General features: G+C 43.3%; 1 protein-coding gene across 9 annotated transcripts in view; it reads left to right on the top strand.

Moving 5' to 3' along the window:
• ATG13 (autophagy related 13) overlaps positions 1–19534 on the top strand; it is a 48803-nt gene that overhangs the window by 1770 nt on the left and 27499 nt on the right. For 6 of the 9 annotated variants that reach the window (XM_039535326.1, XM_039535324.1, XM_039535323.1 and 3 more), the window contains exons 2-6: positions 7142–7223; positions 8152–8232; positions 14945–15064; positions 15697–15743; positions 17107–17247. In XM_039535326.1, the coding sequence (XP_039391260.1) occupies positions 7155–7223; positions 8152–8232; positions 14945–15064; positions 15697–15743; positions 17107–17247 (458 nt within the window). In that variant the 5' untranslated portion in view covers positions 7142–7154. Of the gene's footprint in view, positions 1–1246; positions 1385–2360; positions 2419–3667; positions 3769–7141; positions 7224–8151; positions 8233–14944; positions 15065–15696; positions 15744–17106; positions 17248–19534 lie in introns of those variants that run through there. The other 3 variants (XM_039535319.1, XM_039535320.1, XM_039535321.1) reach the window with 3 other exon arrangements.

Genomic DNA, 19534 nt, shown 5'->3' with positions numbered 1-19534 from the left:
CCTCCTCTCATTCCTGATGGCTCCCCTGGGACCCCTACCCCAACCAACCACCTCTTTTCCCTGTCCCATGACTGCCCCCAGAACCCCTTCCCCTGACTGCCCCCTGCCACCCCATCTAGCCCCCCCATCTTCCTCACTGCCCCCCAGGACTCCTGCCCTCATTCAACCCCCTGTTTCTCCCCCGACCATCATCCACACCCCCGCCTCATGACCACCACCCCGAATCCCCCTGCCCTCTATCCAACAGCCCCCCTCCCCCCCCCCCCCGCGCCCCGCCCCCGTAATGTGCTGCCTGGAGCACCGGTGGCTGGCGGCGCTACAGTCACGCCGCCCGGCTGCAGCCGGACCTCACTGCCACCGCCACCCAGAGCATTGCACCGGTGGCAGAGCGAGCGAGCTGAGGCTGCAGGCAAGGGGGGACAGCAGGGGAGGGGCCAGGAGCTTGTGGGCCAGGCAGGACGGTCCCGTGAGCCATAGTTTGCCCACCCCTGGTGTAGACATATGCTCAGAGATCTGGGGGATCAACTTATTGGGGCATGTCTATATAACTATAATAGTTCAGGGCTTTTACGTGGGCTCCTTTTCTGCAGTGATAACTCTTTTTGCCTCTTCTGTATGCCTTTAAGATGTCAACTAGTCACGTAGTGTAACAAACTTGAATAGTGGTATTGCAAGTGTAAATGCTGGAGAGCCAAACTGAGTTCCAGTTGTAGGACAGTGCAGGCTAAGAGTTTGTAAAGAGGCCTACCTACCTTTTATTTCTTACCCATTCAGCTAGAGTAATTCTCATCATACACCAGGCTTTAAAACTCCTTTTCTGTTTACTTTCTTTATATGAGCCTCAACCATAAATGAGACTTCATTCTGCAAAATGTTACCCATGCAGTTCAACAGTGCTCCCTGTGGTCACCCCTTCTACATTAACATGCAGCCACCTTACACACAGACTACAGGTATCCACATGCAACCAGGCTGCTCAAATCAAAGTATAGCATGGTATGCTGGGACTTACTGTATAGTTTCTGTGGGAAGGCTGCTGCAGTCTGTTCTATCACAAACATTGGGTGCAGCAGTCAGGCTCTTGTCAGGTTGCCAGCATGGCTCTTGGTCGAACAGAGTTTAGGCAACTCTGACATATATATGAAAAAGTGTTTAGATGTCAAACTATTGGGTAGGTCTTAATATTGTTTTAACTCTATCCATCTCATTAGTGCCCTCCTCATTAGAAAGGGCATGGCTTTAGCTAGAGAAGCAGGGCGTGGAGCTTGTCCTTTGAACACCTGCTTTTGACATCCATTGTTTGGAGGCAAGGAGAAAAAGACTTGAATTACCACAACTGCATGAACGTGGATATTGGAAAGAGGGGCAGACAAGCCATTCACAGGTAAAAGCATATGGTATAAACACCAGTTATATCATTGCTGCACATATTGGGTTAAAGGACAATAAGGGCAGATATACACTTAAAATGATGCATTGGTGCAGCTGGACCGATCCAGCACTTAAGTGAAGATACTCCTATGCTGATGGCAGAGCTTCTCCTGTCTATGTAGTTAATCCACCTCCGTGAGAAGCTCTGCCACCAACATATCATTGTCTACACTGGGGGTTAGGTTGGTATAACTACATCGCTCAGAGGTGTAGATTTTTCACAACCCTGAGCAATGTAGTTACACCGATATAAGTCTATAGTGTAGTCCTGGCCTAAGGTACTTGATTGGCAGGGGACTACCTGGCTTTGGGGGTTTGTAATCGAATCCGGAACCTTTCACTTGTAGGTCTCTGATTCAAGTGTGACTCAGGTCAGTAGTACCAAAAGGTACTACTATCTGTTGGCTGTTCAGTAGCCTTAGTGAAGTTAATTGGTGGTCTCACTCCTAGCACAATAGCTGTCCCAATTGCAAAACCTATCATAATAGGCACTTAACTGGGAGGCCTTGTGGGCATTTGAACAAAAGTGGTTAAGAACTGAAAGGGCATGGTGGAGCTAGCCTTCCTTTCCACTTTTAGAGGGGTTCCCTTCAGGTCCGGTTATGCACTTTGGTGGTAGCCAGTGTGAGGAAGTAAGATAACTTCTGTGACTAAACAGATGACTTCAGTCTCTAGCGCTGTCTCTCTGGCACTTTTTACCAGCAGGGAAATTCATTTTAGAAATGGAACAGAGTTACTCATCTTTGTATAACAAAGCCTCAGCAGGCATGAGCTAATGGTCAGGTGCTCCCATACATACATGGAGACATGCTAATCATCAAATGACATGCTTTAGACTTGCCAGGACCCATGTTCTGGAATCAATGTTTCCCCTGAAGTTATAATCCCCTAACATGGAGCATTGTCCTATGCTCCTTGCTCCACTTTAGGTGCTGGTGACATCAACTGTTGCCAAGAGAACAGGATCCTGCACTCAGTACTTGGCAAGTAAGTAAAGGAGGAATGGCTTTTCAAGTGTTTTGTGAGTGACACACACACATTGTGACTAACTTGGAATCTTAATTAGGATTCTTTCTGTGAGGTTTTACTGCTTATTATTAAGGTAAATGAAAAGGGGCATCTGCTGGAGCAAGAGGCTATCGGTAATTTGATAGTATCCTTTTTGAAACTAATAACTGTAAAATAGTAAAAACAAGGAAGTGCTTTATTTACATGGTGTCATAAAGGCATATGGCAGTTTTTATTACTAGAGCCCCTTACATACCTCAGGCAGGATGAACTAAAAAGTAGCAGAAGTCAAGGGAGCTGATTTAGATTAGATGTGGGGAGCTAGATAGACATAAATTATTGTTGTGTGGAACAGAATGAAAATGTGTGAAACTACAACAGATCATTTCAGAAAATGTGAAATTGGATAGGAGCTAATTAAATTCAGCTAACAATCAGTGCTGGTGGGGCGGGGGGCTGTTTAATGCTGAAATATCTCTCTATTTTAACCTAGTAATCCAAATATTTGCTGTGGGGCATAATCTAAGTGCAAGTTGCACAAATGAGTTTGTTTTAAAGAAGTTTGTCATTGGAAAAATAAAGTGAAGAGTTTGCAGAAAAGTTTAGAGCACAGTTGGACTTTATATCTGAAAAACTGAATATTTTAAGAGGCTCCAATTCAGCCAGCTCTGAGCCATGAATCCCTGGCTATGCAGGTCAATGCAGCTGCTGATTCACTACTAAGAAAAATTCAGAGACGTGCTCTCCTCTTTCAGTTAATAGAGCACTGAAAAGAAGTTGAGTGACCAAACATGATCACATATTCATGGATAACATATCTGCATACCGTATAGATGCTGTGTTGCTGGGACTTACAGCTTTGTTTACAGAAAGTTTTACCGGCTATATCGTTCTAGTTATACTGGCATAAATCCTATGTGGACACTTATTCAGGTATAAGGGTGGATTTTTTTGTTGTTTGTTTTTTGTTTTTTTGTTTTCAGTTTAGCTTAAAGCACTTCCCAAGCTAAACCAAAAAAGACCCTCTTCTACTGGAATAAGTGTGTCTACACAGGCAGAATAATCATATCTGTTTAGGTTCTTTCTCAGTGTAGGCATGGCCTGACTCTCTCTAGTGGCTAGATTTTGAGATGATCACACAGTGAAGTGACCCACACACACTGTTACTATTGTTGGCAGCTGGGTTTAGCAGGTTCCATATATAACTGTCAGTTCTGTCCTTTCACAGGTAACAATGACACTACACCTCAACCCAAACTGAGCAAAGGAATTGGTCTCTACTTTGCTCTTAACCATCCTCAGAAGATGATATTTGAGACTGAGTCTCAGGTTAGGAAAACAAGAGAATAAACAGATTAACATTCAGTTTTCAAACACCCATGTAATATAGGGGAGCTGTTAGTGATTCCTGTGTTAGGTTACCCAGCGCTTTCTGTTAAAAAGGATTATTGGCACCTTTTTCTAGAAGCTCATTGTTTCCAGTAGATCTTTGATATTTGGCAGGGGAAATTCCCTCTGGCTACAGAAGTGTCTTTATCCCATGAGATTCTATTCAGATTTAGCTGAGCTATAAAGTATTAAAAATTGCCATTTCCTTTCTCTCACTTGTGTTCTTTAGGAAAATTTTGCATGTCAAAAATCACAACGTGTTCTAAGGCCAGGGTCACATTGCTGTTGTAGCAGCAGCACACACTGCATCAGGAATGGTGCACGCATTCTAGCATCAGAAGGTTCCCTCCCTCTCCAGTAGGGGTTCTTTATGTATTTTGAGAGCTATCAGACAGGGGTACTTCCCACCTCAGAAGTATTTCAGAAGAGCCCCTCATTTCACTCTGCCTTCAAGACCAATCTGTCTACTTTCTCTTGGTTATTTATAAAGGTGCTTCTCATCTTGATAATCTGAGTGTCACCATCCTTCTTGCTGAGCAAAGACTTCTTACTCAGAGCCAGTTTACATGCTCTTTAATTGGCCAGAGAGGTCACTCTTGAGTTATGCTGAGCATTCCTGTTCCCTCTCCCAGGGGCTTTTTGTGGTGTTTCTGAAGCACTCCCAGTTCCTACCAGAACAAGAGAGCTCTGCACATGGGGACATGGCTTTGGTAATCATTGATTCCTATATCAATTTCATGTCTAAGGGCCAGAAAGGATTGGGCTCAGAAGCCAGGTTTCCTTTCACATCCTCCCTTGCACTACAGGGACTGGGTTCCACGCCCAGCTTGACTGGATCAGAGGGGATAGGGGAGTCTAGTTCTTCTGGTAGTGGAGTTAGTGACTTCTGACAGGATAGGTCACTTCTCTCTAGTTAAAGCTAACTGATTTACACCAATTGTTTTCATATAAGATCATTAAGTATTATAAGAACAGTGCCAGGCTCGAGGAGCAATATGAATACAAATAAGACCTTCCTTTTCCTCTCTGATCATTCAGTAGACAGTTCTACACTACAGAGTAAGGTCTGTAGCTGTACTGCAGTAGGCATACCCATGCTAGCTTTAATCTAGTTCACACAGGTAACAATGGCAGTGAAGATGTGGCATGGGCTTCGGTGTGGGCTATGCCTGATTACATGACTGCTGGGGACCCTGGGTACATAGTCAAGTTCCTAGCCCACACTGGGGTCCATGCTACAATGTCTTCAGTGCTAATATTGCCTGTTCTAGCTACTTTTAACCTTGCACAGGTATGCCTACCCACACTACAACTACAATCTAAATTGCAAGGTAGGCTTATATTAAGTCAGTGCTGACCTGCTGCCCCAACATAGGGCAGTGTAGTACTGTACTGCTGGAGTGGCCTCTTTTCAAATGGTGTTTGCAGAGCACTAACTAAACTACATGCTTACTGTCATTATTCAGATGAGATGTAAGATGAAGGTTCTGGCCACTTTTGGTTATTAAGATCATACAGCACTTCCTGTGTGAGCAGGATGGTTATCCTCTGTGCCCTAATCAAACTTTAATTTGTGTTATGACATTCTTTCCCCCCAGGTAGTTTCAATCAGATAATATTCTTCTGGTGCTAAATTTTTGTGCAGTGTTTCTGTGTGCTCTTAAACTGCCCATGCTTCCCACCCCAGCAGTGGCTGCATTTCAGTGGATAGCAAGGTGGTCCATAAATATTTGTATGATAAGTTCTTTCTGGATAAGAGGAGCTTCAGAAATGCAAGTATATTTTACAGCAGTCATACTTTGCACTTTTTCAGAGTTCTAAGCCCAAAGCAGTTTTTAAAACCTCTTCCTCTCTGGTGTGGCATTTGTACAGCCCATCACATAAGGAAACTTGGGACTTATGGGGTTCTCGCCTCTATTTGGTAAAATATATCCTACAGTTAGTAACTAAACCTGCAGCCTAGAGAACATTATTAATAAAGCGATGGAAGCCATGTTCAGTGTCAGCCTAAGCAAGGGGCTAGTAGTATATCCAGACTCCATTTTCTCCAAAGGCAGAGCTGCTATTACGTATTATGTATGACATCAGTACCTGCTAATAATGGAGCTGAGACCTTCAGGATCCTAGTGCCAACAGGCCTGGTTTGTTACTTCAGTGCTACGAATTTCAACAGCTTAAGTGGCCTGTGATCTGAAATCCAGCCTATCACAATTGATCATCCTCTATATAGGAGCAGGAACGTTTTCTTCAGTAATCTGTCTGAAAAATCAAAAAGGGCTTGTAACTATTCTAATTTTAACCCTCCTTTGCATTCCTTTTCTTCCTAGTTCTCTTTGTATTGACCGCATCTGTTAGTCACATGATTTTAACCCCCACAAGTCCGGTATGTCAGACCTCTGGCAGGCAGTGGCCTTGATGCTTATGACTTCTTATGTTGGTCTCTAATAGCCTGTTGAAGGGGAACACTTACCGCCAGTGCAGCTTGGTGGTTGAGTAGGGGTGTGGCAGGTTGAGTTCTTCCCAGGCATTCCCCTTTTCCACTGCTGCTCCACCCTGTGATGGTCTGGCCTCTCAAAGATTCAGCCCTCCAGCCGGGGTCAGTCTTTCAAGTCTACCCCTTTCAGAGTATATATAAAGATCCCAGTAACAGAGAGGCTTTCAGGATCAAGTGAGGGATTGAGGCCTTCCCCCTGAGTCAGGGTCTCATAGAAGGGTCTGGACTATCTTCAGGATCTTCCCCCAGCTAGATTCCCCACCAAAGGATAGACTCCTGCAGTTGTCCCTCTCTAGGGGTTGGTAAGGGAGACCACCCCCACCACCAGCCTCCAGTCCAAGGCCCAAAGGTGGGCAGCTAAGTGCTGCACCCTGAGGTGCTATACAGCTGCCTCCCTGGATCACTTCATACCTCCCCTCTCTTCCCACAGAGTAAAGATACAATTTCAGACCTTCAGAATCTCCCATCCCCTCTTTGCAGGCTTGGTCAGGCCACCATAGCCAGGCTTCAGGCAGCAAGAGCACCTGTGGTGCTGCTTCCCAAGACCACAAATGTGGATCAGCTCACTTCTACTATCTACTTGCAAGTGAGCTACTCTACTTCTCTTTTTAAGCTCCTCCTCCAGCCTGGGCAGACTTTGCAAGAGCAGTGGGGTGGGACCACCTGGGCCCCAAGCAGCTCCATAACCCCTTCCTTTCCAGTGTGGGGTTTATATACCCTATCATGTGGCCCAAAGTTTTGAAGCAGCTGCTCCAAATCCCAAGATCAAAGTAGAAGGGTGTGCGAAAGTTTTATTTCCAGGTTTGTTATATGTTTCAGATTTTCATGTGCAATGGACACCGATCTCAACTCCCAGGACAGGAAGGACCTGGACAAGTTCATCAAATTTTTTGCTCTGAAGGTAATTTGTGTTTCTTGTTATTGGGACATTGGTAGGAACCCTCTCCTCTGAATTCACCTTCATTTATACTGAAGTTAAACCACAGCTCCCCATGGATAGAGTCATAGGCTTTTATATCTGTTAATAACCAAACTGAGAAGAACTAAAGGTAAATATAGATAGAAGATTTCTGTTTTATACATTTATTTGCCAGGAAAGGGCTGTTTTTCAGCAAAATTGTCCTGCTGTAAAGCCCAATTGTGGGACCAGAATGCCCTTGTTAGCTCTGTGCCACTTTCCCCTGTGAAATTGACTAGTTGTGATTTCATCAAGCAGCCTGGACAAGTTTAAGTCTTCGTTCACTTAAGTAGTATTTCCTGCTGAGTCCTGATCTTCTCTTTCTGTCCATCTAGGTTCTTATATAGTACTCAAAGTATTTTGCTATTATAATTTTGTCACATGTTCACAGGTAACTAAAAATTGAAACCCCCTAGCTCTAAGTAGTTCCCTATTCTGTTTAGGTAGGTAGATACTGCAGTGATGGATGTGCTATAAACGCATCAACCGATAGACCCAGGTTACCTCTTTATGTATCTCCAGCTCCAGGGTGAAGTTCCATAGTTTTTGATAGAATTGATTCAAATGCTACAACCACTGATTATGAAATGGCTTCAGTGATTCCTTATTATTGTTACAGGGACATGGTCAACTTAAAAGCATGCTTCTGTCCAAAACACGTTTACCCGCTGCTGTTATAAGTAACACCTTAGGTGACTATAGTGGAAGGAGATTAGCAAACCCCACTGATCCTAAATTCTAATCTCTGCTTAATCCTTTTCCAAAAGTGAGGCCATTTAAGTGGTGTCCAGCTGCCCTGAATTGGCACACAATGCAGGCTGAGGGCCCTGGAGTGCTCTAGAAATCAGCAATTTTTGGCTTTCTCTTTCAGACTGTACAAGTGATTGTCCAGGCCCGACTTGGAGAGAAAATCTGTACTCGATCATCATCCTCCCCAACAGGCTCTGACTGGGTAAAATCATGTTACTTATAGCAATCCCATATCTCTCTCATCTACTTTATCAATCTGATAATATGGGGAATGCTTTTCTGTACTGTACAGTGTGTTGATTTTATATCTGGGCATGTACAGTGCCACCCTGGCCTCTTCCCGGGCTGAGGAGAGGTTTGTGATTCTCACCAGTCACTTCTGCCAGATGACCAAGACTCATATCTAAGTTCTGAAGGAGGGTCTTTACCTCTTCATTCAGAAGTTTGAGGCCCTGATAAGAGGTGAGGTATTTAAGGGTAATGGGGGGCTTCTGGATTCTCCATGGGTGCATACAAGAACTAAGTGAGGACAGAGGGGTATGTTTTGCCTTAGTACCCAATGTACAAGAATCTCATTAGAGCCAAAACAAATGTTTTATTAGTAAATAATAAATGTAAGCCAATCTGGGATTTGCCTATGTTGGACTGTGATTCACTTACTCAGCAGCTGGGTCTTACAAATCCTTTTGAAGGTGCAACACTCAGCAAGTGGTAATCAGTTACTTTGCCCCCAACACTCCCGACCGTGAAGCCACAGAATCCTTTCTAAGGCTTCATCGATGCTTGTATTTCATATAGCTCTCTTCTCTTTCCCAACTGCCTAACCAAGCTCCTAACCTTCTAAATCAATGCAATTAACTTCACTACTAGTATGGCTTGACAATTACAAACTCCATTGATGTCATTCATATCTATGAATGTTTCCTGGTATTGTATGCTAATTCCCACCATGGAGCATTGCCCAATGTATCTGTATCGCTCTGAATATTTTGACTGTATTGTCTGAAGGTCAATAAATGTTCTGGGTGTCTCCTCATTAAGGCCTGCATATTTAAATGCAGTGATATGACTCTGCTTAGCTGTACCACAGTGTGTAGGGTGGCATCAGCTGGTATATTGTGGATCTCATGCTGGGGAACTGGAAAAATTATCTTGTCCCCTATGTGGGCAACTCTTTTTGGAACTAAGCAAAACATTGGCCAGTCATAACATGTTTGTGTCCCATATTGGAAGTGTCCGACCCATATGGCTACACAATATTTACCTTCTCCAGCCTTTGCAACCTTTGCTTGATCTTGTCCCCATTGCCTCAGCTGTACTGTACAATTTCAGGTTTTTTCATCCAAGGTGAACCCACATGCCAGCAATGCAGTACATCACAATGATATAACCAAGTGCCAGGCCTTTTGGAACAACATGAGGTATCTGGGAATTTCCAGTCTCCCCCACACATCCTTACCAATATCTGAGGACGTGACATATTCCTTTAAGATGTAACCTCTCATGGTTGGTTCCAACATACCTATGGACTGGACACTATATACTCTCAATGCCTCGCTTAGTCCTGTGGCTGCTGGTACTGCTAGTACCATAGGAAGGATCCATGTTTCATCGAGCTTGTATCTTTTCTCAGCATAATAAATTCTTGAGTAGTGCCTAACCCTACACCAATATACTTGTTTTACTTTTGTCCATTGTTCCAGCATCTTATTTTTATGAACTAGCATCTCCCACTCCCATTGAATTTCCTTTAGTCCTCCCTGTAGCTCCTGTATTAGGAAGCTGCCATACTATGAACATTTGATACATTAAGATGGTTTGTAATTTTTCCATTTAATTGATTGCTACTTCCACTTCCCTAAACACCTATCCTGTTGTTCTAACATCCTGAACATCCTTTAAATCCTTCCTAGATCCTCATTCTGTTATTTTTCACTTTAAAAGGTTTTGTAATTGAACTCTCATTTTCTTCCCACAATACTTGTGATATCCATATGATTCCATGCTGATGTTCCCAACTCCTATTACTGTTTCTGTCTCTCTTCCCCTGACTCTTTCACATCTCATGCCACCAAATTTCCTCCAGTTCCACCCCATCCATTGACTGTCTGAAATTTTGCAGTGCTTTTGCTATCATTCACATATAGAAGTGCATATATTTTGCATGACAGATCTCCTGTGGTAAAGTAAAATGGGTTAAATTCAATACTACAGGTATCATTTGGTACTATACATTACTATACGTAGTCTGATGGTCACAATTTATCAGTAATCCATTGTCAGGTTCTGCTTCTTTTTCTGTGGATGGTACATCATCTTGCTTAAATTCTGGAGTAGGAGGCATTGTTACTCCACTATGTTCAGGAGTGGTAGTGTTACTTTGACCATCCTTAATCCCGTTCAGAGAGAAGGTCTGGCATGTTAGACTCCTGGGCGGTAGTTCGATGAGCTGGTAAAGTAACTAATATTTCTTGTATGTGTTAACTGCATGCCATGAATTTTTAGATTAGCCATTACCATCCCATTTAAACACACTGTCCCCACCTAGCTCACGTCCAAGTCCCTGCTCCTGAGAGTTGTTTGTGCAGCAGGATCCTCCACGTTGGCTGTTCTGCAATCTGTATCAGAACACTAGGCTTTCCTGGATGATTACCCAGCAACCATAGGGCTAGGGCAGTGGTTCCCAAACTGGGATGTTCACGAAATGTTACAGGGGGTTCTCAGGAAGCATGGAGCCAGCAGCCCGGAGCTCTTGGGGACTTCCAAGAGCTAAGCAGATCAAAGCAAACATATCTATCACACTGAGGAGATTTAAACTTCAAGACTCCTTTTACGAAATAAAAAGGGAGGTGGATATGTTTTGCTTCTTTTTAAAATTACATAGGCTGCTAGTGTTGTTTTTAAATTATTATGAAGAACAAGTGTAAGCTTTGTTTGTTTGCCTGGACTGCTCAAGACCTGAATGCTTGTGTAGGAGGAACTCTTTGAGTTGGCTTCTTCATGCTGTTTCACATCTGATACTCCTTGATGAAACATAAGAGCTAGAGGGGCAAGTACGGGGGGGCAACGAGGGTCACGTGCTTCCCCCACGTCAGTGCACCCCCCCATGGGTTCCTCCCCTTTTTTCCTTGCCCCCCCTCTTTTCCAGCAGTGCCCCGTAGGGCCCAGGGTGCATGGGAGCTTTGCCCCCGCACCCTTTTTTTCTGATAGGAGCCTTGTCATACAACAGGCTTAATCAAAAGCGATACAAGCTACAAAAGTGAGATCTTGGAAGAGTGTTGCCGTTTTCATAATGTAATAAAAATACTGTCATGATAGATAATAGTGTGCAATAAGCATGTTATAAAAACAAATTTTATGTTTCCAAGATCACTGCTTTTATAATTTATGCTGAGGTAAGGGAGAAAATCCATGGAAATATTCATTTTTAGGAGGGGGTTCGCGAGACTAGACATTATTGTGAAAGGGGTTTGAGGGTTGTTAAAGTTTGGGACCACTGGGCTAGGGTGACCCGCCCCCCCCCCATACACTGTCACCATTTTGTTCTGCTGAATCACAAATTCAGTGGACCCCAATGCAATGCACATTATGCCTCCCATGGTGACCAACACCTGGGAGAGAAAACACATATTCTCACTTCTCTCTTTTTACATCAGTAGATTCACTTCTGTCCTTTCCCCTGTATGGTTTCAGCTGCATAGCATGCAACCTACCATCAGTTTACCACCCCTTTCTAATCTTTTACCTGAACTAGATATACTGATGCTCTATCCTTGTCCGTTTCATAGTAGCAATCCTCCCAACTGGCTTTTGGAAAGGGCTTTTTATCTGAGAGATATTGCAGAAGTACCTGATCTCCCACTTCATACTCTTTGCCAGAAGTTTGGCCATAAAAATAACTTTTCATTTTTCACTGGGCTTCCCCTAAATGAAGCAGCTCACATTTAATTTTCATATTTCAGTTTTGAATACATTTTTCACAGGTGAGACTTTTTTTTTTTTTTTGGCCTGGCCTCTAACTGCTGTATTTTAGCAATATTCTGTTTTACTGTTGCTTTGATTTCTTTATCCTTTTCTGAGTCTTGGATATCTGTACCTCTGCTGCTATACTTAAACTGTCCTGACAGACTGTTAGCTGCTGTGTTGTTCATTTTTTTTCTTAGCGTGTACGAAGTATTCCCCCCCACACACTTTTAAAAAAAATCAATATTCTCTTTAACACTTAAACATTTAACACTTGCATTACCCCCCAATTATTTAGTCCCTTCCTAGCTCTGCAGTGTTCTTGAAGTTGTGAAAAACTCCTTTTAACTTCACATTGCTTTCCCTTAAATCACTCAACTTCAGTTTTTCATTATGAAGTAGGACATTTCCCAAGGCCTCACTGGTGACTAAATTCTGGGATTGTAAACTTTTTACCTTTTTGCCCAGAGTGAAATGTTTTCAGCCAATGTATTCTGTAACTTTAAGTTTCTGTCTCTGCCTTTTGTACTCATATTTTAGTTTAGCACATTTTGTAGCTGTGACTGCAGTTTCCTAAGAATCATGGGCCACAAAGGTGTGAGCTACCGTGACATCTAAGGGTTTAGTAAGCCAGCAAGTGGCTTCTTGTCCTGTTGCTCCAGTCATGGTAATACACTATTGTGTTCCATACCCGCCTGAATTCTAGATGTTAGAGACAGATTCTCCACTATCAAGCAAAGCATGTTTATTATGGATGTCTCCTATAACTGATAATACATTGGGGCATTCCTACTCATCCAAGGTAAAGTGGGTAAGGATCCTGGATGAGTGAGAGGAGGCTCAGTATCCCTATTGGGGGTTGGACGAAGCAGTTCCAGCCAGCAGACCGCTCCCTGTTCCCTAGGACACCTCTTGAAGCCTCCACATCTCCTCCTCCAGTTCCTCATTGCACCTCTCTTCTTCATAACAGGGAATCCATGGGTGCTCACAACCACCTCCTTTCCCTCTGCCACACACTCTACCATACCCAGGGGTTTCTGTTCTACCCTCGGAATTGGGTTCCTGGCCCCTTTCAATCCTGTATGCTTTAGCCTCATCGACTGGGTCTTTATTTTTACCCCTCAGGATGTGGTGAAAAGCACATTCTGCTTTTTCAACCTGAACATTAGTTCAACCCCTCTCAAACACCATTTTAACTGCCCCTCTAACCTCTGGAAGTGGCCCATCTATAACAAGTTGTGGGTAGTCTCAATCATCACAAAATGGATTATTCATGACCAGAGAACAAGCAAAAAAAGTCACTCTTCATGTTCGTTAGGGGGCTCATTAGGGTTTCTGCTTAACAGCAAAAACAGTGGTGATTGCTGCATCAGACCAGAATAAAACTCAGATAAGCTCTGCACACAGGAACTGCCACTGTATCCGGCCTCTCTAGCCCTGTTGAATATGCAGCCAAACCCCAGAGCCAACTCCCTTTTGTAAAATTCTCTCCCATCCCCTATAGTCAGATCACAAAATTCAACCTGCTCTCTAGTTTTCAGAAGCCACTTCAACACTTCCTCTATGCCTGTGCTTCTGGAGTAAGGGCCTATTTCTTTCAGTATGGCTGATATCTCCTCTGGTGAAAGGTTTTTAACCCTCATCTCTGAACAGATACCACCTTGATTGTTTTGGACTGTGGACATGATTATAGGCTCCACTGGAACAGGCACCATAAGGGCATCTTAGAGTCCAGACTGCTCAAGGAAGGAAAAAGTGGATTATAAGGACGTGGAGCCTCTTTAGACAGTACAACACTGTGCACATTAATGCTTCCTCTTTCCAAAAGTTTCATTGTCTGATTAAAAGCACCTGTCAGTTCTGTAATCCCCAATTGCACTGCTTCTAGCTGTGGTTGAAGAACACCATTCTGCTCCTTAAGAGACTCACATTCCTGAGCGTTCTCAGTCAAAGTTCATAGCTCTGTGACCTTGTCTATCAGTTCTTGTGTTTCACCCTTCTGCGTTTCTTTAACTTGAGTTTTATATTTTCTGAATTCCAGTTTGTGATTCATTTTGTTTCACAAAAGCTCTGGCGATCACTATCTCACCCTGAACTGTGCCTTTTACCCTTTTCTCAGCAACCCTTTTTGTTGCTGAAAAGGTTGCTTTCAAGCACGTTAGCCCCCACTTCAAGCAGATTCTGACTTGCGAGGATATCCATCTCCTTAAGGGGACCCCCACCATGTCTTGTCTACATATCTCTGCAGCGACTCCACTGTCCCTTAAAAACACCTTAAGCCCTTCAATATCCTTAGGTCTCAGTCTCTGGGATATTGGCTGTTAGCCCAATCTACAAACTGACTAGCTCGCCAGAACATCGGAATGAGATTCACTTACTCAGCAGATGGGTATAACAAATCTTTATCAAGGCAAAACACTCAGCACATGCTGATCAGTTACTTACAAGTGGGAAGCTCATCAGGACAATATCATCACAATCGCCTCCAGCATCGGCCAGTACAGGTTCAACCTTCCTGTATTACACAAACTTATGTATAACTTTTTGTTATCTTTTCTTATGCATACATATTAGTCTTTCATTTCCATGTTAACTCTTCTTCCCTGTCAGTACAGGTTTAGTGTTGGTTCAAATGAGTCTTTTCTAGCTTTAGTTACTTTATTTTTGTTTTCTCACAGACATGATTGCTCTGCAATTTCTTACACATGCACAGTTCTACTCATGCTTACGGTGTTAAATGTTATCAGACTAGACTCTTAAAATTCACAGAAGGCTTCTGTCAGGCTTAAATATGTATTCACCCCCAATAGTCTGTTCTGTAACTGTTGCAGTGGTCACCTCTTTAATCTGTTGTGTAGCAGGTTGCTCTAACTTGAGTCTGTCTGCAGTGTGCCACTGGACAGGTTTTCTAAAGGAATCTGAAAAATAAAATAAGTTCTTTCATTTTGCAGTTCAACTTGGCAATCAAAGATATACCAGAGGTAACTCATGAAGCAAAGAAAGCCCTGGCAGGACAGCTACCTGCTGTTGGACGGTCAATGTGTGTGGAGATCTCTCTCAAAACCTCTGAGGTAAGAACCCAGCCAAGATACATCATCATTTGCTGACTTGCCCCTTAAATTACCTGCCTAAACTCTTATTCTCTTGCCCAAGGCCATGTAAAAATCTCTCTAGTCCTGCAGTGTGCTAGTATGCCACTGAAGATTAACATATTTTACAATGAAAGGGAAATCTCACTGCAAATTGGTGAGGCCCAACACTTAGGATTGGGAGAGCTGCAAAATCAGCTTATTAGCTCACCTTGGGAGCTAACCCATTCTGATGTAAGCATGTCCTGAGTACAGCCTCCATCCTCCTTTTTATGAGGCTCCCTTGTCCCACAGTGAGACATCTTTGGGTCCTGCCCTTGTTAGCACATGCATGTAATGAGGAAATAATAACCATCTGTTTACAAAGAATCAAGAGTCAGGAAAAATACATTCCCTTAGAACAGTGGTTCTAAACCTATTTACTGTTGTGGGCCACATCCAATACTACCTGTATGGCCCTGAGGATGTCACATAGGCTGCAGCTCTGTGCTGATTGGGCTGCAGGTTGAGAACCACTGCCTTAGAGCTACATTGCTGTAACTGATTTTTAATGAGATGTGAAAGAGCTTGTTTGTTTTAAATGAGCTATGTTCCTGATACTTTCTCTGATGCAGGGAGATTCCATGGAGCTGGAAATCTGGTGTCTAGAAATGAATGAGAAGTAAGTGTGTGTTCCTCGGTTTTGTTTTTGATTTTGTCTTTTTAATCAAATGAGCAAGTTTTTCCTGGCTGGCTGAATGATTGAGCACACAGGGGACCTGGCCTGCAACTGAAAAAGCTATGGGGAAGAGCTCAACAGCATTCCAAGACATTGCCGAGGGAACACCTTCTGATCTGCCCGACAGGTTCATATGAGGGGCATTTAACCAGCAGTTGGAGCTGACAAGCTCTGCTGCAGTGTCCTGTGCTGTCTGGCATGCACCCTGACGTACATCACTGTGAGCAGCAACCTGGTGGGAATGGAGAGACCATGGAGAATGAGAAAAAAGACAAAATATTCTCTTCTCAAGTGCAGTGAGATTTGTAATAAGCCCTTCAGGATCCCAGTATTATGTACCTGACAGATTCTCAAGATCTGTGTGTTAAGGAATTTGGAGGCAAAGTTGGCATTCAGCCCTGCTTTTGTACTTTCCATCAGTTAAGTTAAAGGGAAACACTGTCATCTGCTTTTTCATAGCTTTTGCTTTTTGTATTATGGAGCTATACCTATCTCATAGAACTGTAAGGAACCCTGAAAGGTCATCAAGTCCAGCCCCCTGCCTTCACTAGCAGGACCAAGTACTGATTTTGCCCCAGATCCCTAAGTGGCCCCCTCAAGGATTGAGCTTACAACCCTGAGTTTAGCAGGCCAGTGCTCAAACCACTGAGCTATCCCTCCCCCAAAACTGACTTCCTGAAAGTCACATAGGAAGTTCAGGGCAGAGTGGGAATAGAACCCACATATCCTAAATCCCAGTCCAGGGCATTAACTGCAAGACCATCCCTAACAGAAAGATGTTTCTCCCAGCCTCTCCAAAACTGAGAAGTAACAAAGGAATGTAAGATTTGCCTGACCACATTAGATCATTGGTCTTTCAAGTCAGACAAACCACTCCTGATGCTTCAGAGACAAGCCCCTCCCCCATGCACAATGCACCTCTCCTGCTGTTTACTGTGTCAGAGAAGAGGATTAGAAATTAATTCTACCTTGGTCCCTTGTGGCAATCATTGTGTGCCCTCAAGCATGAGATTCAGTTACCCAGGAACTACAAATGTTAATCATGCTAAAGTTACCCTCTCTAGTACAAAGCCCTATGCCTTCTGCAGCAGTGAGTTCTACAGAATCACTATTTACTATTTGTCTTGAACTGGAATAGGAGTCTTGGCCTGCTAGCCCAGATACAGATTACCATCCTGATGCTTTATTTCAGGTCTGTCTTTTACTCTAAAGCAAGTATTAGATTACTGGCCCAACCCCCTTTTTGGTGTAAATTTGTATTGCTTGGCTGGAAACACTGGACTAACTGCTTCTATGTGCTCTCTAGGTGTGACAAAGAAATCAAAGTTTCCTACACTGTGTACAATAGGCTGTCTCTGCTGCTGAAGTCCTTGCTTGCTATAACCAGGGTGACTCCAGCCTACAGACTTTCAAGGAAACAGGGCCATGAATATGTAATACTGTACAGGTAATGTAGACTGATATTCTGTGTCTGAACTGAAACAGCAGGAGACTTTTAGGCCCACAAAATACAACTACTTAGTTGGAATTTGGCCAGAAAACCAAAGCCAATATCTGAAACCCATGCAAAAATTGCCAAAAGATAGATAATGATCCCTAATGATCAGGACTTCAGTGTTGTATCTGATTTGCAGGACAGCACCTCCAGCTGCAGCTCGCCAACCCACCCTGGGATGCTGGAGAACAGATTTTAAATTGTTTGGAAAAGTGTGTGTAATTGTATATGTGACTTATGCACACAATAATTGTAAATGCAGTTGAATAGTTAGTTGCATAACTGGTCATTTTGGCAAAAACAATTACCCAAGTCTTATATAGAATCACAATAAATGCATGCGCAGATTGGACACTCAAGTACGTTTATACAGAACACAGTTTAAAAAGCTAGTTCTGGAAGAGGTCACTTCTTAAATCCTCCGTGCCACTTCCTAGGATTTTCCTGTAGGTCTCTCACCCAAATACTGATCAGGCTCAGCCCTACTTAGCTTGTGAGATCTGATGGGCTCACAGCTTAAGGTAGGATGGTTGCTGGCCTAATCCCATTCTTTTTGACCTCAGGAAGTGGTTGTATAGAGCATTGGGGTGGTGAATTGAAGCTACTGCAAAGTCACAGGTTGGTTATCATGATTGGCACAGAAGTTGTGAGGTTTAACAAAATTCCCATCTTTGCTCTGTTCTTGCCCACGTTGCTTGTTTCTTTAATGTGCAGGTAAGAGAGTGTAACAGGGTTCACTCACCGTTGAGGGTGCCTCCTTGTGGCTGGGTCCGGGGATAAACTCTAGTCTGGTCTAGTGCCCCCTTCTGCCACCTGCTCACCCTGTGGTCCTTTTCACTTTCCAGCAACTCAGGGTGCTCTCTTCTCTCTTCATGACTCAACCCTCTGGCCAGGTCACTATATAGTTTTTCCCTTCTGGTGTATCAGCATCTCGCTGGACCAACTGTCCAGATGCCACCTTCACCAGTACTGTGCCACTTCCCAGTGGCTGGTAGGGGAACTTGGGCCTGCCTGCTACTCTAGGTTTCAGCCCAAGGACCCTATAATCAGGGTAGCCAAGTTCTACGCCAGGGGTAGGCAACCTATGGCACGGGTGCCGAAGGCGGCACACGAGCTGATTTTCAGTGGCACTCACACTGCCCAGGTCCTGGCCACCGGTCTGGAGGGCTCTGCATTTTAATTTAATTTTAAATGAAGCTTCTTAAACACTTTAAAAACCTTATTTACTTTACATACAACAATAGTTTAGTTATATATTATAGAAAGAGACCTTCTAAAAACGTTAAAATGTATGACTGGCACACACAACCTTAAATCAGAGTGAATAAATGAAGACACGGCACACCACTTCTGAAAGGTTGCTGACCCCTGGACACAGTCTCAGCCCTGATTGCTCTTTTCCTGGGCTTCTTCTTACTCTGCCTTCCACAGGCTCTCTTGCCTACAACTCCTGTAGGTAAATCCCTTCCATCAGGGACAGGATGGGATCCCAGGGCTTTTTCTCCCCCCCGTAGGTTTCCTCCTACCCAATTCCCTGTGCCCAGAGAGCAACTGAAGACTCTCTCCCTGCAACCCCCTTCTTTGTCTTTTTTTTTTTTTTGGCATAGCAGCTTCATCCTACAAGGCTATGACCACCACTTTCTCCATTCATTTTATGAAAAAACTTTCTTTCCATAGACTTTTGCCCAGAATCCCATAGAACATGATGAACAGTTTCTTTGGTTTTGTGCATATTATACAGCTCATCTTTGTCTTTTTAATCAGATTAACTTATTATTTAACGCACAATGACCTGCTAACACTAAAAATTACTACTTCACGTTATGATAAATGTGGCATATAGTATTATCTTCAATTTTTTGAGTATATGTCATAAAACCTTTGTCCCTTTGTTTCCTTGACCCATAGTTTTTGCCATTCATTTCCAAGCTTCTTCACAATCACACTTTTTAAATTCTCCTCTACTTAAGGGTATCTTAATATCCATCTTTGTCAGCCATCTCATATCCCTTTGTCAGCCATCTCATTTCCAGGTATTCTGATGTGCATCAGAATCCATGCTATTGTTACACAGACACCTGCTTGCATTGTTTCCATAGTTAGGAACATTATTTCACTTGTCATTTTCTACTTTCCAAAGTCCCTGTTCTGATTGTCATAATGCCTGACAAGGAATCAGATAAAATTGCAGCTGTAGCTGGTCACGCATCTCCTACCCAGCTCAGTGCCAACATTATGC

This window comes from Mauremys reevesii, linkage group 4, assembly GCF_016161935.1.
Source record: "Mauremys reevesii isolate NIE-2019 linkage group 4, ASM1616193v1, whole genome shotgun sequence".
In the NCBI taxonomy this organism is placed as follows: Eukaryota; Metazoa; Chordata; order Testudines; family Geoemydidae; genus Mauremys; species Mauremys reevesii.
This window is presented reverse-complemented; position numbering and strand designations above follow the sequence as displayed.